This window comes from Pygoscelis adeliae, unplaced genomic scaffold, assembly GCF_000699105.1.
Source record: "Pygoscelis adeliae isolate BGI_AS28 unplaced genomic scaffold, ASM69910v1 Scaffold79, whole genome shotgun sequence".
Taxonomy (NCBI): Eukaryota; Metazoa; Chordata; class Aves; order Sphenisciformes; family Spheniscidae; genus Pygoscelis; species Pygoscelis adeliae.
In genome coordinates, this window is record NW_008825532.1 from 4,862,132 (window position 1) to 4,880,661 (window position 18,530).

At 40.1% G+C, this 18,530-nt stretch overlaps 1 protein-coding gene across 2 annotated transcripts; it reads right to left on the reverse strand.

Moving 5' to 3' along the window:
* Positions 1-4,952: 4,952 nt before the first annotated feature.
* Positions 4,953-13,897, reverse strand: MOSPD1 (motile sperm domain containing 1). 2 transcript variants are annotated; one of them, XM_009331703.1, is made up of 6 exons: positions 13,640-13,897; positions 13,381-13,456; positions 9,880-10,106; positions 7,774-7,935; positions 7,086-7,189; positions 4,953-5,326 (listed from the first exon to the last, which is right to left on the reverse strand). In XM_009331703.1, the coding sequence occupies exons 1-5, from the start codon at positions 13,791-13,793 to the stop codon at positions 7,110-7,112; spliced, it is 699 nt and encodes a 232-aa protein (XP_009329978.1). In that variant the 5' UTR covers positions 13,794-13,897; the 3' UTR covers positions 4,953-5,326; positions 7,086-7,109. The 2 variants fall into 2 exon arrangements, with proteins under 2 accessions (XP_009329978.1, XP_009329980.1); XM_009331705.1 differs by lacking the exon at positions 7,086-7,189.
* Positions 13,898-18,530: the final 4,633 nt, after the last annotated feature.

Genomic DNA, 18,530 nt, shown 5'->3' on the forward strand with positions numbered 1-18,530 from the left:
GATTACTTTTTTCCCCTTGTGTGGAGAAAACAGAAAACCATGATGTGCATATCATGCATTGTTTTTTGTGGCACAGAAACAGTGTGCTGTGTTGTCTTTCGAGCCAGCTTAAATGAGGCTGTGTGGCACTGAAATCGCTGCAAGAATCTTCCTGCTAAAAATAAATCAAGATCCGTTCATTTTAAGTGCATTCACTTCAGCAGTCAGTTTTGATTTTGGAGATTCCTGGCAGATTCCCGAGGCAGAGGTGCTAAGGGGTTTGGTGATGTTGATGGAACGGGGGATTCCAGAGCCTCCCTGGAGAGTTTTATTGGTGTCTTGATGGTGGTTTCTTGTTTGTCAAAGCATATGCTCGTCTAATGCCTTGATGTTCGTACCTCAAGCCACCTAGAGTATCTGCAGTTTCCTAGAGAAGAATGCTCTCATGTTGTTATTGTAAATTGTATTTTGTTATTGTAAATTGTACTGGTAATTCCTCTTTTTTTTTTTAACTGCAAACATCAATTTACGTTCCATTACAGACTCTTGGTTCTTTTATTCCCTATCTTTGATATGCATTTTATCAGTCATCTTTGTTCCTTCTTGGTAGCTCTTGCTCTGCTAGGATCAGGATGACTGCAGTTACGTGTGTCTGAATTTATATTCCACAACAGAGGTATTACAGGGAGCCCGTTACTCAGGTGGGCCTTCTTACCAGCCTTTTCCTCATAGCGAGGAGATCATCCGCTGCTTTCATTGTGCTGCTGTAATCCTGGTTGCGCTCTTGCTTAAATTACTCCTTTGCAGAGTCTCTGCTGTTTCGAAGACCAGTGCGCGTCGCTTTGCCGCACCTAATTCCACATTATATTGTCAGCGTTGGCTATAGAGTTCTGCAAATTTTCAAGAGCGGATACGCACTAGCTACAGTTCATTATCTAAAGTAAACAGCTAGTTAGCTTACAGCAGAGAGCTTCTGCAAGGTTGTGTTCTACAGAATACAAAAATAGACCAAAAAGTGAGTGTATCCCCTTGCTTGGCTTTACTTGTGCTGTGAGTGTCTCCTGCCGGTGTTCATACCTCCAGTACTTGTGTTTGAGGATACACAGGTCCTCTAGACTCCTTTCATTTATACGTTATCTTTAAATGGCTCTTGCTTGGCTGTGTAGCAGTGGTTTCCCAATCTTCACTAGCTTATGTGGAGCAGCAGTAAGCAAGTGGTATGCTGCTGGCCACAGCATACTTCACTCTCCTTCAACAGTTTCAGCCTTAGTTTAATTTCCTCCGGCAGCAAGCTGTTCATACAAGGAGGATGGACTCCATCGCCAGCACCATTAACTTCGGATGTCTCTCCTCAGGCTCTCATGAGAGACGGTGCCTTCTCTAGCGCTACCGTGAGGAGGCGAGTGCCCCGTTTCACAGCGACATAGGAGAGAACCTGTTTTTCTACGGCCACTCAGCCCCTCTCTCTGCAGGCAGCTAGGCAGGAGGATCAAATACCGGGATTACACAGCCCTGCCTGCTTTGTATTGCAGTCTCTTCCCTTACTACTGCTTTTTGCAGCCAGGAGGGTCTCCTACAAGGTCAAAGGGCAAAGCACCTGAACTGCTCTGACCCAAACTCAAACTCCCTCCTGTCAGAGAGGATGATTTAAGGTTTTGGGGTTTTTTTTAAGGCCTCCTATACAGCCTTGTCCCTGAGTTTTGAGGTTGCCCTGGATCACCACAGGCCCTACGAAACACAGATCTCTCGGCACCTGAGAATTTTCTTTCCTGTAAACAACATATTCCTGGATCTGGTTTACAGGCTCGGGCAAGTTCCGTTCGGTAGTCTTGCCCTACCAGTGGGATGGATTGCCAATGCACGCAAGTTAAGTACAAGATTCATACCCCTGACAAAGGAAAGGGGTGATGGAACTTGGCGTTTAGAAGGGAAGCTCTTACAAGGAAGGCCAGGTATCTTAAATATACATTGACGAATGAGGACTAAAACACGGTGATTTATTGCCAAACCTATTTGACAGCCTCTTTCCAGTTTAGGCTTGTTCGTTATCAGATACTTGCTACATGTGAACATAAAATGAAATAACATACGATTGACTAACAATTCTTAGCCAGTTGATTGCAGGAAGGATTTCTCCGCTCTGTTGTTGAAGGCACGGTTCTGTGCATGGGCTTCTCTTGGAGCTGCTGCAAATGCCACTGTTGAGCTGTTTAAACAAGAGCAGCGACTGTTACCATCTGACAGCGCCCTTGGTTCTTCCTGGGGCGTGTTTTGAGAAACATCAGCATTAGCTCAGCATTTCCCTTTGCAGGGACTGGGATCCAGTCGTTTCCAGGTGATCTCCACGTGAGGCTGCTCGACCCACTCTCCCGCCTCGGGGGGCTCCATCAGCTGTGGTCCCTGGTGAAATGAACCAGTTATCTGAAAGCCCCGTCTGTCCCCGGAGCTCTGAAAGGGTTATATTGGGCCTATTGTAGTTTTAAGCATTCTGTGATGTGCTCCTTTATAGAAAACAGGGACAGGTAAGCGTTTTCTGATCCGGACAAGTGCAGACACCTGGAGGAGAGCATGTACCAAGCCTATAGCTACTAGGAGCGTCGCTAACAAAAGCGATCGTTTCCTGCCTGCCAGCATTGCTTGTTTGAGATATCGGTGCCATAGCAAGCGCTGGGTAAACAAGATGATTGTTTCTGCTGGATGATCTTAAAGCCCTCCTAACTGTCTGCTCAAAATACTTTTCCATTTCAAGGAAATGACTGTCTTGTTTGTGTTAAGAGTCAGGAATGGGAAATGACGTGAACACTTAACTGTTTTTCCTGGTGTTTTTAAGAGGAAGCATATTCACTGTCTCGGGTCTTATTTCCAAAGGCATTCAGTGTTTTCCATAACCCTGTTAAGTAAGTACTAGAGGCGTGTGCATGCATATATATATACACACACACACACACACGTGCGTGCATCAGAAAATATCTTCTGAATCTTGCGTATCCACCTGGTAAACTTTCACTAGTGTCTCCCTGTGACCATGCTGTAACGTGAGTTGATACATTCCCCCTCACAGTGCGGAACTGAAACTGTCCTCAGGTCTTGTTTTCCCAATGCTGGAATAAATCTGTGAGGATAGTGTGCTGTAATCTCCCTGAAGTAGAAAGAAGTCAAAATTCACATTTGTCGTGCTTATTTTGCTCAAGCACCAGTTTTATCTGCATCTGCTGAGTTACACTGTGCACTTCATCTTTTTTATCTGTGTATTGCTCCTCGCTTGCCCTTGAAAAAGAAACGGTCCAACGTTAGTCTTTTTAGTCGCTGATAACTTTTTGTTACTGATTTCTTTGGTCAAGGTATTTTTCTAAACCAGTCGCTTCTCCTTCAATTCCTTGAGAACCAACGCTGGCAATCTGGGACACGCTTGTCCCATAATCCCACTTCCCAAGTCTTGTGTGCACTGCCCTGCAGGACTGAGGCGTCCAGACTTGGGTATAGTGACTCCATTCCTGGAGTTCCTGGATGTGGGATTCTCTCTCTCTTCTGTGCTGCTGCAAGTGCCTGGCAAAACACAATCCTGGCCCATGACTGGAACTCCAGGATATGGGGAAAAAAGGTCTGGTTTGGCTTTTTTTTGGTTTTTTTTTTTAAATCAGCTTGGGCCTTTAAGACATTGTCTTTGCGTTAAGTCCTGCTGCTCTTGCCCACGTAAAAATGTAGGTATTGTAATACACAACAGCCAGGCTAATGTACCACATGGCAGTTTTATCTCCCTAACTTCTGTTCAATTCCCTCGCCCTTCCTCAAGAAGAAGCAGGTTAAACCACCTCACAAAAATCAGAATTAACAGTGTAGGTACTAAAGAGTAACAGTGAAGGTACAAGAACGCAGCTCTACAGTGGCAGGAAAACACCGCGACCCAAGCAAGACCTCGGTGTCTGTAGCTGGAGCAAGCACAGCGCCTGCAGCACGGGCTCTGGAACGCTGAGTTCTCAAACCCGTTAGTAACGTTTATTTTTTTTTTAACAGATGTTAATGTTTGACTGTTTTTTTATCATCTGATACTGACAGATGACACAATCTCAGGTCTTCTGAAAATCAAACTAAAGTAACATTTTATTGCCCTATAGAGACTTACTTAGTTGTTAATCACTGTACGTTTTTTCTTATATATAATACAACTTAAATTCAACCTTTTTTTTTTAAACACCACTCATTTATTTCTGCATGGTTTCTTTGTACTTCCATGCATAAACAGGAAAGTGACCCATAACATGCAGGGGAAAAGAAAGTTTCATTTCCAAAATGTTTTTATATAGATCAGAGCATATTGTACAGACCTTTTATAAAGACTTGTGTGTATGAATCAAAGGCAGGAATAGCAGCCCTTCAGTAGAAATATTTTTAAACTTAACATCTCGACAGTGAAATGTCAAATGAAGGGAAATAGCTGTTATATGAAACAAGGCAAATGTTCACCTGGAATATAAAACCGGAATTTGAGCAGGAGTTTCCGATACAAAAGAAATCCCCTCTTTTAGCTGGGGGGGAAGGGAAGGTGTAGAGGAATGCCTTTGTTGCTATACTTAGTTTGGTCTCTAAAACAGAAAAAATGCATAAGTTTATATTAGCGTGCATTCAACTTCCGTTAATGCCACTCAGTTCACATATTGCATGCATCCCTAAGAAATGAAAGGTTCTGATTATAGAACTTGTTTTTATTGTCTACAACTGTGATACAAAATGGCTGTTGCAGAAATTATTTCCCCAGGTGAGAAAATGAGCACTCAACGACATATTTGTAATGAAGTAAGGAATTTGAGAATTACTTCTTCACCTAAAATTCATAGTTTATTTCATAGTTTCACTGATGGAGTTTTTCATTTTCTTCAATGATTAGTCATGACTCTCATCCTTCTGGTATGTATACAGAAGTGTTATGCACCAGCCTCAGCACGTACAACCACAAACCAACTCAACGTTTTACATAAGACAGTTTGCTTTTATAGTGATCACGCACTGATGTGAACATAGACTAAAAATAACAAATGTTGCTTTAATAAGGATTTTTTACAGTAGGCGTAGATATAAAAGTTTTTCAAATTATTTTCACAGGTATCACTGAACATTTCATAGCTGTCTTGTTACAGAAGCACCGAAAAGTGCTTTGAGTCTCTCATTTATTATACAGAGTTAAAATATATTACACTTCTGAAGGTATCTTAAATCACTGAACAGTTTTGCTAGCATCTTAATGAGCCAAATGGGAGTAAAAGGCAGTCCACATTCATGATGTGAATATACAGTTTGACATCCTGTTAACTCATTGCTCACGTTCTCAAAATAACCATGGTGATGAGACCTGAAAGACAAGAATTAAGAACTAAATGCTTTAATTTCACTGAACAGAACATTTAAAATAAAGACCGTTTACCCTGTCAGGCCAGAGAATAAGGTAAAAGTGCCTAAATACACGCAGAATGAATTTATATACACGCTTCGCTTAAATATTGGAAGCATTGCTCTGACTGTCAATGTAGTCAAAGTCTGTGTAAAGACCACCCTGAAGTGCAGTATATCTAGTAACTAAACTTCAAAGAAGCTATAAATACTCCAAACATTTTCCAGTAGTGAGATCGGTAACCCTTAGTGTTGAGATTTTGACTTAGGCAAGTGTATCGCCAGCACACAGGCCGCCAGTTTTCTTGGGGGCGAGTTACGGGCAGCGCAATTCAAATGCTGAATCACCAGCAAGGTAGATTAGCTGAGGGCTCCAAGACATTTTTGTTTCTGCTCTGTGCAGAATATCTGATCAAAGACTAGTTTTAGACAAAGATGTTAAGCTTCCTTGTCAGTCTGCATGGGGAGCTTTCTACAGACTCTTTGTTGTGACCTTTAAAGAGGGAGGGGAAAAAAAAAAACCTGCTCTGACAGAGGTTAAAAACAATTAAAACCAGATGAAAGCAGGAAATGTGGGGCTAATAAACCTACTCATGAACTAAAAAGTTCACTTTAATTATGTGCAGATACCGGAAAATGTACAAATCTGCAAGTTCTTAGCCATGAGTTACATTGCACAAGGCAAAGAGGCATATGGAAAAACATTAGGGCTCCTTGAATTCCAACCTTATGTAACATCAAAATAGTAATTTATCAGTTCTTAGGCAATCTAACTTTCTTACAGGCTCAGATGATGTTAATGTAACAGCCTTTCGCTGCAGAGAGCTTAGCTAAAGCCTACAGATCTCACCACAGATAAAGAAATTTCCGAGACTGTTTTACTATCCTGCCACTACGTACTGATTTAACTTATTTACTTTATAAACATTTTGACGATAGAAGCATGACAGAACAGAGTTGTAACGCTGCCTTCCATTAAATAAGCAATTTATCCATTAAAGAGGAATTACAGTTCAGCTATTTCTTAAGGTCTGTGTTAGCTTAGACAATCAGTGCTGCCAGAACTGCTGTAGGCCTTAGCTTGGATTATCTAAATCATCGCAGAGTAATAACAGAGGCTTCTGGAAGGTGCTACAGGACAGCCTAGATCACTTGTATAGGGACTTCCAGGCAATAAAGAATTTAACTCATTTCTGTAAAGCACGTACTTCTCAAATGTCATACAGCCCAGTTGGTGCGGTATTAACCTCCCTTCTCAATTAAACGCTACACAATCTAGTTGTACTTCGTCGTGGAAGAAAGTGGTTTCATCTTCTCAAGGGCAATCAACTCTAGATGAGCAAGAGCTGCATACAGAAGAAGAATCTTCTCGGGAACACTAAAAACGCTGCTACCAAAGGAATCGAAGCCTGCAAGAACTTCATAGTGAAGCTAGAAACAGGTAAGTTGTTGCAAATGTATGAAGTCAAATGGTTTAATACTATAGCTGGCACCAGCAGACACGGGAGTAATTTTCAAAACTGGAGATAAAAATAAAGCAAGTATTACTACAAGGTCCTGATCTGAAAATGCAGCACCACCTGCTCAGGCAAAGATGTAGGCTTCTGGTTAGCAGCAAGGGAGTTCTCAAACCATTTCAGCAGACTGACCTGCGTGAGTCAGTCAACTGAGCGTGCGCATTATCCCTCAAGAACTTGCATCTTTTCCCATTACTACCTCACCTCTAGCTATCAGTTTGAAGCTGCCTAGCTCGTTTCCTTTAAATCCTCATTTCTGCCAGGTAGTGGGACAGGAGAACTGAGTTTAGAGTGACTGTTCTTCAAATCTGAAATAGTTATAGAAAAATAGTCATAGCAAATGAAATGTGCAACTGATCTATGCTTGCTAATTTAGGAGCAAGTTACAAATCGGGAAGAATTGTGGATGGTAGTGGTCTCTTAGGAAGGGTTTACCACAACTTATTTCTACACATTTCAACTGCTTATCAACAAGGTAGTGAATGGAGCCTTTCAGACCAGCTCATCGGGGTTGGAGAGAAATAGAATAACAGAAGAGATCTAGGTTCTGCAATAGAGCAACTCTATTTCAATGTAAGAATAAGAAACAGCACATTCCATTCAGTTTTGTTGGCAGATGACTACAGTTGGCCAGTCATCAAATGAAGGTGAAATTAACATGTAGGGGCCTGTATTATAATTATCGACTAAAATCTGGTCTAAAACACTTACAGGAACTAATTTACACTGATATCACTATGGCTGCAAGTTAAAATATGAGTGGAGACGCAAAACAAAATGTAATGTGGTGCTTTGTCTCCATCAAGTTTCCTGAAGCCACTGGCAAACACAGGAGAAGTTTCCCAAATCACAGAAGTTGCAAGAAAACATTTACAAAATCCAAAATACTTACCTAAAACATAAGCAGCTACTAACTTTTGATTCACACTTAAGTGGAGGTAGAGAGGCACCAGGGATTCCATTTCCCCCAATGTAGGTAGCATTAGTGCTGCAATACACACTATTCCTAGGAAGACTGTTAGTAAACTAGGTCCCGACGAGGCAGTTCTGTTTTCTGAAAAACAAGATGGTACCAATTGTAAGGAACATCTACCCAATATAGATGTTAAGTATTCTGCAAAAATGTTTGCGGTACGTTGGAGCTGCAACATGCTGAGGTTTTCTTTTCCCTTTGGAGTTTGGAGGGGGTGGGAAACAACTCTTAAACCCACCCTCCTAAACCCGCACTTTGCAGCGGAGAAGGCTGCTCCCTGTTCTGATGCTGGAACTTGTTTTCACATGACTTCCCAAACCCCTCCCTCCCGGAGGAACAGTGCCTGCCAGGCCCAGTAGCTACATCTACACACTCGTGACAGCTGGATTCTTGCAGCAATACTTGAGGTTTCACCATGCATCCTGACTCCATTCCTTGCTATGTTCCTTCAGTGATTAGTAATCAATTAGGCAAGAGCACCTGAAGGAGCTGCACAGGCAGATAACTCTGCTTATGCCTCCAGAACAAAACTTGGCTACAGCAAGAGCACAGGTTCTTGGGCCAGATGCATTCTCCTTTCTTTAGAGGATTCAAGAGCTGCACCTGCCAGAACCAGTTTATGTGCCACAAATTAGTAATATTTGAATCTTACTTTAAAAACTGTGAGAGCGAACTCTTCTGACAGTCCAATATCACCAGAATAAGGAAATGCAAACTATAGATGAACTGTCATTCATATTCTTTATGGCGCTGCAGTTTAACAGCCGGAACCTACTCAAAGGCACACTGTGTAATCTTTGAGAAGAGCTGTTAACATCTTAGTAGAATACCTCTAACCAAATTCTTAAGACCCACTGGAAAACAGTCAATGTTTTTATCAAGTTTTCTCTCCTCAGTGACTAGCGATACGTGTCCTATTTTAATTCCATCAATCTGTTATTTCTAGGTTGCGGATTATATGCAAAGACTGTAGTTGCTTTGTTTACTGTTTCTCTGTAAGCAAGCAATATGATGTAGTCAACACGGGTTTTAAGCAGAGAAGTAGCATTTGGATTAAGACCAGTATCGGGTAGTTCAAGATGGCTCAAACCCTCTGTACCAGAACAACTATCATAGTAACATTTTGTTCTGTGAGGCCAGAGATCTTGTAGGTTTGCTTTAACCATGTATCCTACTAATACCTATCTGGGTTTTTTTTTTCTAGTAAAAGGGGTTTCACCAGCCAACAAACTATGTATAAACAGTGAAACAGTTTGCTTTTAACAAGAGGAACACTCTCAAGCAGGTTCATCTATTTTCTGGAATTGATTTTTGTTCTTGTCATGAAAAATAAGACAGTGACAAAAATATTACAGTATAAATCAGTGAAAGTAACAAGAAGGTAGACTGTCAAGTCAAGAATCAGTTTAGATTCAGTTCTGGTAAAACTTGGTACTTTCTATATCTCCCTCTACCACTTCAATTTAACTGTTCGGTGCAGCTTTTGCCCAAGACTGTTGATTCACTTCCTCACATATGAGATGTGCAAAGAGTTTTCAGCTAGCAACTGTGCTTTTCTGTACTTGTGGGACAGACAAATGAGATGGTGCAGAACAAGGAGCACTTTAGAAGATGTTTTGGCAATATTTCTTGCTCATCAGGAAATGGAGGATTAAGGGTTTGGAACAAACTCAGAAGGGGCATATGTTCTGAAAGAGCCCAAGGGAAAAAAATAACTACCATCCTTTTGCAGATAAATTTCCATTGGCTGTAACAGAACTTCTGCACCAGAGGAACAGAGGATGTACTCTCCAAGGTACGACATGCAAACCTGGGGTAGCAAAGGCTCTTGATTAATCAAGGCAGCATAAGCAGAATAGCCATAGTTTGGGTTCTTGGGCACTATCGTTCCCCAGTGATAAAGACAGCAGTCTTACAGGTAAGTAAAAAGAATTATTTTAAAATTTATTTTAGCCTAGGCTTTCTAGTCACTTGAGCTATTCATAACTGATACAGAAGACAGGAGGGGTAAAAGATTTCAGCTACCTGGTTGACACAAAGTCTGCTCAAAAAAGACACTTTCAGTCAGGTGTTCTTTTATTCGTTTTTCCTCCTCTTCCTTTTGTTGCTGTTGTTCCTTTGCAGATGGAAGTAGAGTAGCAATAATCTCCTTTTTCCCTAATGCTTTCCTCTGGCTCTGCTCAGACACTTGTAGACGGAATTTATCCATCACACCATAGTAAGAAGCCCGAACATCTCTGTGACGAATTACGCTGCAGAGGAAAACAACATTTTCAAACAGAGGAACTAATAAAAAGCATGTCTCCTGTGGAATTATGCCCTACATCCCGATGTTTCCCCTCTTTCCCCCATACGCAGATACACTGCAACAGTACAGATCCCCGTTCCCTCCTCCATCACTCAATGTTCTTGAAGATTTGATCTTGCCTCGTATCTCCTCTCTCTATATTTGAGAACCAGAGTGAACATATCGGCTCCAACTGGCTGGCCAAAAAGAACAGTTAACTATTTATCTCAAGCACACCTTTGCCTCAATCTGAGGCCTAGCTGCCAATTTGCATGAAACATCAATTATCTGAAAGATGCCTCCTCCTCTATCGAAGCTGCTTGATGCTGGCCAATGAGTTTAAAAGGTATGGGGGGTCTGGAGTGGACAGGGAAGGAAAGAAGAAAACTAAGACTGCCAAACACTCGGACAGATGATGGCAAAAGTCTGGCTTTTTGAGGAAACCAGGCTCAGAGCTTTACAATTATACTTTCTCAGAAGCAAAACTCATTCCCTCTACATTCAAGAGTCAGCTAGATGTAAAGGGATTTTCAAAATCAGAAGCCCACCATTAAGAGCGTGTAGCAATGCAGTAAAAATGACAACTACGTATCTACATAAACATTTCTCACCTGTCTTTCAGTGAGTAAATCTGGATATCAATAGTAGACCTCTGTGCTGTCAGAGCTTTGCTCATCAATCCAGCTACCTTGCACACGTTTCGTACCCTGCATTGAAATGCACGATGCTGCAGACACTTCACTATCTACCAAGAGCTAGAGCTAGGCCAGGTGTAGCTACACAAGCTGCAATCACAACTCAGACTGCAGTGTAGACATATTCTCTGAATTATAGCTAGAGAGTCAGTTATTTTCTTTGTAAGTCTTCTCACTGTCCAGCAACCGTTCTGTTGCTCTACTGTTTTAAATACGTTGACCAAGATGGCTTCAACAGTAAGACAGGGTGATAGTTGTTGCATTCCTTCTAGTTTTATGGCATTTCATGGGAAAAGATGTATGTGGGACCTACAAAAGGCACAGTTTTAAAGTAACACTGATCAAAGGCAGTGCAGACCTCTGAGCAGTGTGCTGCCCAACTGCCTCCTCTCTGCATTTATGATTCATTATCAAAATAAGTACCTAGCATTAAAAAGCTCTAACATTTAGGGTTTGAAGTTATATCGGCTCTTAGGGTTAACAAAGATTTTAACTATTTTTCCAAAGTGGAAAACTTTTTTTGCAAAAGGCTATTCTAAATTTATAAGATAACAATAGCTAATCTGAAAATATACCTACATATAAGTGATTTGGCTTCAAGAAGATTCCCATCTCCTGAGGGGGAAAAAAATGATTCTACCCTTAGTAACACGGGACAGTAGTCTTAAAATTGCTTCAAGAAACCTATCTTCGTGATAATATAAACATTAAACTGCTGCAAGAAACAGATTTTTTGTGTTTCAGTCTTCATTTAAAGGAACTATATCACATCACATATCTACAGTCATTAACACATAGCCAGTGCTTGTAACTGGTATCTAGTTTGAATAGACTATTCAACAAGGAAACAGAGACTAAGTCATCCCCCAGCGAGAAGGCTGCAGGAAATGTACGTAGTTTTACGTCACTTTAGAGGCAAAAGAGCGTGCTTATGACAGGCTTTCAGCAAGCTAAGTGTTGGCTGGGCAACTGCCTTCACTAAAACAAAAGGCTTTTTCCCCCCGGCAATCCTAATTCATACAACTCTCAGCATATCAGAACAGCGGATTCAACTCTGATTTCTTCCTTTAACACTTCCTTTTAAATTTTTGTTTCTACTCTTAGTACCATGGTACTAACCACCAACCTAAACAGAATCTTGACATAACACTGTGCTCTGAGAACATGTCTGCTGCCAAGCAAAGAGATGTTTTCTGCAGACCCTTATAAACAGATACATTCTCCAGTTTCTTTTTAGAGATCATTGCATAATTGGAAGCTCTGTAGAATATCTGTTTATCTGGCAAACGGCCATACTTGCATAGTACTGCTCATATCCTAGCAGTAAACACTGCCTTTAGACAGCAACTATTAGAATGGGATAGGGGTTTTGCTGCACAAAAAATTCCCTTGGAAACATGCAATGTCTTATTTTCCTTTATTTAATAAAAGACATTTGTTTAAGACGAACCAAATGTAATCATGCTTGTGTAAGTGTCTGCTAAAGACTGGAACAGCTCACTGATACACTGGTATATTCTGACCTGTTTTGTTCCATTTTTAGGATTGTTGCCCCCGCCCACTGAAAATTTTAGTTCCATGTTTTAAACTTCCTTTCTATTTGGTGAGTCCTTGGAATTTTCCAAATTACACCTAAGGAAAACAGTCTACAGGAAAGAGCCATTCCCCAAGCACGGTATTATTTATCCGACAAAAGATGGATCATTCAATAGCAGGGGGGTTTGTATATGGCCATTTGTTAGCCAGAGATTCCAGAAGGTGTTTTACAGTTTGCAAGTTTCTAGTCAGAAAGCTCAGTCTGCTCTTTTAGGTACTTAATACTTTCTTTAGCTGTATCTGTACATCAGCACAGAAATAATGTGGCAAATGGAAGATGAAAAAAAACCAGGCTATTTTAGCTTACATACCTACTCTCCTTTGAATTAGAGCAGCCTACAGACCCTATACGTTATTGTGGTCACTTAACTGGCCTTCATCTTTTCTCTGTTATTGGGTTGGGACCTGACAGGAGAAACAACTAAAGGGGAGACAGATCTGAGAACGAGAAAGGTGGTCAGGGTGAAAGGTAGGCAAAAGTACCTTTATTAAACATGGCCCAGCAAAGTGTGCTCAGTAGAACTGCATACATTTTCATTTTGCCCATCTGCAAACAAATATTTCTCACAAAGAAATCCCAACCCTGGGGGTCTTGTTTTTCTTGTTAGAAATAACAAAAAAGTACTCAGAGGAGGCTCATATTACTAGGCTGGTTTACCAACTATACTACAGGATGCATTTACTAGCATTTTATTTATGCCTAAAGACAAAATTAAAGAAGGAAATTTCTCCAATATTGTAATATCTCTGCCCGAAAGTGAAAGAACAGCAAAGACCATATGGCCACAAGAATACAAGAGATTAGGAAAATATTATATCTTTCTCCAACTTAGTTTATACTATGCACGCTGTCATTTACTACATCTTAAATAATAAAAGAAATTAAGGTAATCAAGTGTCATACATTAGGGGGGAAAAAACCCAAACCCACAAACAACTTTTACTTACATATCAACACAGCACTGAGGCTTCACTGCACCAGTAGCATCAACCACCGCATATTTATTTGGAGTTGTACAAAGAACTGCAATGAAAAGGACAGTGGTGGTAACAAATCATGAATTAATACCTCACCAACTTCATCAACAGATATACGTAAAGACACGAGTTTGGTTTTGTCACAAATATGATTTGTTACATGAATTATAATTGGACTGTTCAAGATCACCAACTAACCCTTAAATAAAACTTAACCTAAGAAACCCACCTTTGAATTTTAAGGCAAACTCATAGGGGTTATATAGAGTCAACACCTGCTTGTGTGTTGACTGGTCATCTGCATAAAATATAAGTTCTGTAGGAAAAACAAAAACAGGAAGATTTCCTTCCACTAACTCTGGCTGTCTTTTTTGTTGCTGCATTGGCACTGAATCCTCCTTGCTGCTTCTTGTGTTCTTATGATTTTGTATCCTCAGAGACTTCAGTTTTTGAATCGTTTAAGAATTCCAAAGCATTTTGGCAATTCTAAAGGAAAAAAGGGGAAAAAAGAGAAAAGGCAAGAAGATTATTTCCATAAGTCTATACTAAACTGAGGCAGTCAACAAAGGTGTAAAATATAGAACTTGACGCTTGGTTATAAATCTGCCCTTACTTAAGTTACTTCAAAAATACGGAAATAGAAAAAATATTCGCATCAGGTTCCCATCTATTTAACACACTGCTATAAAATAAATGGATAGGCACTTATTCAGTGTATCATGGCAGCATTTTGGGGTCCCAGTCCATGACAAGGGCTGCTTATGCTGGGTCTTTGCAACACAAACCAAACAACAACAACAACAAAGATATCCCATCCTTGCCTCAGAACACTAACGCTTGAGAAAAAACAGAGCAGAAATGAGGAAACACAAAGACGTAAGGCAGCAGTAGTCACCATTTAGGCAGGAATCTCTGCAGTGGTGACCTTCCCGGATGAGGTATAATAACTTAGGTATCTGCTCACATAGGCACTGAGGTATGTCAAATCCCAGAGATTCAGAACAAAAGAATGGGGAACACCTTCATGCCCTGTTTAAACTAAACTCTTGTTACAATTGCATGGCAGTTACAGGCAACGAATTGAAAAATAACTGGGATGAATAATACCAAACAGATTTGGGATTTACTATTTGATTAAAAATTAAGACAGGTTTTCTACCAGCACTGCCTCTAACCAAAGTATAACTATTGTAATTCTCCCTCTGCCATCCCCACAGTTTTGTTTTATTTTGAGTGACATTCCAGAACTAAAACCAGAACCCATGACCCAATCAAGCAACAATCCCAAACGTATTTCATAAAATAAAATTAAGGCCAGACTCCTCAGCACGCATACCATTGACTTTACACACTACAGACAGAACAAAGTGAAACAGCTACATATATTTTTCCCTCCAAGAACATCATATTTTACTGTAGCTCCTATAGGTTAATTATCAAACCGAAGGTGTCCTTCGAGGCTTAACTTTATTCTATAGTAGAAAATATTAAAAGAACAAAAAGTTCCTACTGACTCATTAGCTGTAATTTCCACTTCCAATGAAGCTTTATAAAACAACGTCCATTTCAGCTGTTCTCCAGTCTAATAAAATGATTTGGTTGCACCTTAAGAAATTTAGTTTCTGAACTTTCTAGCAGCGAATAGCCCTACCATTATGAACAATCAAAAACAAATGCTTATTTTTGCATTCTAAACATCAGGATGTTCACATTTCCAAGCACCAGATACATGTTTCATACTTGAAACACGATGCAAGTTTAGGTGTTTACTGGAGTATATCTGTCAAATCTTCAGATTTACAGGTTCTGATTCTTATTCACAAACTAAGCTTTTAAATGTATTTATTTTTTAAAATAGCAAATCATCCCTGTAAAATTTAAATTCATGGCTCTTACTGGAATGTCTTTCCCCAAGATCCAGTTTCCTTTCAGAGCACAGGTTTGTTTCCACTTCACTGAAATGCTACTAATAATATTCTGAAAACAAATCCCCAACGATAGTGTTCCAAGCTGATGTTCTGCTACCTTATTAAGAAGAGTCTAGAAAAAGAAATAGCTCTGTAAGTGGCAATTTGGGTTCCAAGTGCTTCTTAGAGTTCTGGTGAATCCCTTTTGTTTCAGAAGAATTAACAAACTCTGGAATCACTTTCTGCAGCAAGTGTAAGCATTATTTCTTGAACAACTTTATGTACTATTGCAAAGTAAGAGTCATTGTTCCATATATTAAGACTATATGAAGAGCTAATGTAGACAAACTGCCAGCTCATAAGAACACAAAATAACTTCTTCTGAAATTTCTCCTAAGCAGAACATTAAGAATTTTAATCCCCCCCCGTTAGCTCAATGCAGTATGCAGTAAGCATATGTGAGAATCTTTGGTTCTCATACATATCTACACTGCATACATTACATGTAACAGAAATACAGGCAATCTTTGAAACTAACAAACGGGTTTTTTTCCTAACAAATGTTTTAAACTACCTTACAACCAATACCAAACTACTGCTAGATATTTTTAAGTGACTGTATTTAATAAAATTTTAAAAATATTATTTATAATAATTAGTATTATTTTGATGCTTTAGGTTTTTATTTAAACACTGCACAGGTTTCATTCTGATTCCTGGTGTCATACAGTCACACAACTCCAGTTTCTTCAGCTGGGCCAGTGGCAAGAGCTTAGGTGTCCAAAAAACCCACAAATCACAACATCAGTTGAGGTATGGATCACTAAGCCTATTAACAGGCTCGTTTTTCTTATGCATCTGTTGAAAACACACTGCACAAACTTCCCAGGATTCCACAACTTGCAGGCGGAAAGCCACCACTCTTAAAAAAGTATACCCTATTATTGCTTCCTTTTCTTATTTAACTTGGCTGGATAAGAAGTTGTGGCTCAAACCGGCAAAAGTAAATCTGGCAAACCCAGACCTGCAGTAGACATGTTTGCTGACACAGCAGTGTCATTCAGGATAGAAATTTCTGGGTTTCTAAGCAAGCAACCAGCATCCTTTTTGAGACAATCATCTTGGCTTAGAAGTCACCTTGCTGGGATATCTCACCAAGTAATATCAGTAAAAGTACTTTTCCCAAAGACCACATTATAAACTATACACGCGCTGGGGAGATTTGATGGTTTAGCATTAAGAACAGCATACCTTTCATACAGCACTCATCAGCAAGAAACTGTAAAGACTTCTACACAGAAAGTCTGTATTGTCAGAACTTTTCTGCACAGATTAACCCTAGAGCAGCACTCCTGTACATGTTCAGAATAAGGCTACGCAGCTGGCTGCCTTCGGCACCCCAGCCAGCTCATTTAAAAGAAAGCTGGCTGCCACTCTTCTACACTGTGCACTGCAGCGCAGCAGATTCTCACCACGATCCCTAAATTTTATACAGTCAATAGTCACCGTGATTACTCGCAGATCATAAAGGTAAGCACAAACAAATCTGTACGAAACCGAGGTCTGTGGTCTCAAGTCTGTGCCCTACCCCGCACAGATGGGCTTCTCCGAGTACTGCCAATGAGACTCCCCGCAGGTGCAGGAATCTGTCAAATGTAATGCTCATTACAGGACACGGGCCAAAGTGTAACACCTGAACAACGCCAGCTTGCTTTTCAATGCTCTTTGAAGTCCAAACAAACAATTGTCACTGTTTGTTTGTTTTTTTAGCACAATAAGGATCTTTCCCCCCTGAAGTTACTAAATATATACTGCTGGTGTCACAACAGCACAGATCTGCCAGCGTTTCCTTTGAAATCCTCTTCTTCATAAATTTAACTCGACAGAGAAAAACACAAAGTGAAACATAACTTCTCTCTAGGGTCAGAAATAACACTGATCGTGATTTGTTTTCACTTAACAAGTATCTGCTGAAAAAATAGATCAAGTGAGGAAGTTTTTTGTTCCCATTTTAACTTCCAACAGCCTCATCACCATGGCTTCTGGGTGCATTTGTTGGTTGGGTTTTTTCCTAACAACTGCCAACAACTCTACAGAATGTCATCTGGTAAACACTTTATTCAGAAGATAACCTCTTTACAGTCATGGTCTCCACATTCTCCTTTTAAAAATTGTCTAATTACAGTGTAATCTATTTTTGTTATATCTCATGATCTACCCTCTAAATCTACACAATAAGCCTTTCTACACTAGATAATAAAATTGACACCTTTTGAGCGCATATGTACAAAATAAGCCACAAAGTCTTCTTCAAAATTCCCTCCTATGTCAAGCAGTGCAATTACTTTAAGCTACATGCAAACACGGCGTAAGATCTCGCTGAAGCAGATCTATTAACACTTTTATTTTTTCCAGAAGTTTTTGAAGGCCTTAACATGCACTTACGCAAACCAATGTTTAAACTACCTGCAATTATTTGGGAGAGTCATCCAATGGTTAGAGCACAGACCCAGCAGCCAGGATGGCTGGATTCCATTATTGCTAACTCTGTCACTGACACTCCATGACCTTGAGCGAGCTGGTTAACCTCACCTCAATTTGCTAATCTATGAAGGCACATATTCTGCAAAGTATTTAAGTAGGCGGATAGTCACATTTAAACTGGCAGAACTACTCTGATACTTTGCAAAGCCTGGACCGAAACATGCTACTGTTTACCTCTTTACAGGGCGATGAGAAATGTAATTAGTAACTGTCTCCAGGATGCTGTAAAATGAAGTGGTCTCAGAGCGTTACCTATTAGCATGGATGACTACAACATGCATAAATCATGCTGATACTCACAGCAAAATTTATTAGGACATTATTTTTTTCCTTTACTTTTCCAAATGCTGAGAAGGTGACAGTAACAAAAAATATTATCCAAATGCAACTGAGAGACATGCAAAAGCAGGGCAAAATGAAGTAACAGCCACTCATTGCTTATGATCCATTCTACTGTACGGCTCAGAAGGATCCTATGGAAGACTTTCAAGGGCACCTCTGCTTTAGTCTCTATCTTCTCACTTTCAGGCTGTGTTTAATGCACTAAACTGGCTGGTTTTTAATCGTGTATTGTGCTCGTTAGTGCTACGTGGCCTTTTTCCCTGTCTCAGACCAGGTTCAAACACTCCGCTCAAATGCCGAGACGCCACAGACCAACTGAGAAAAACA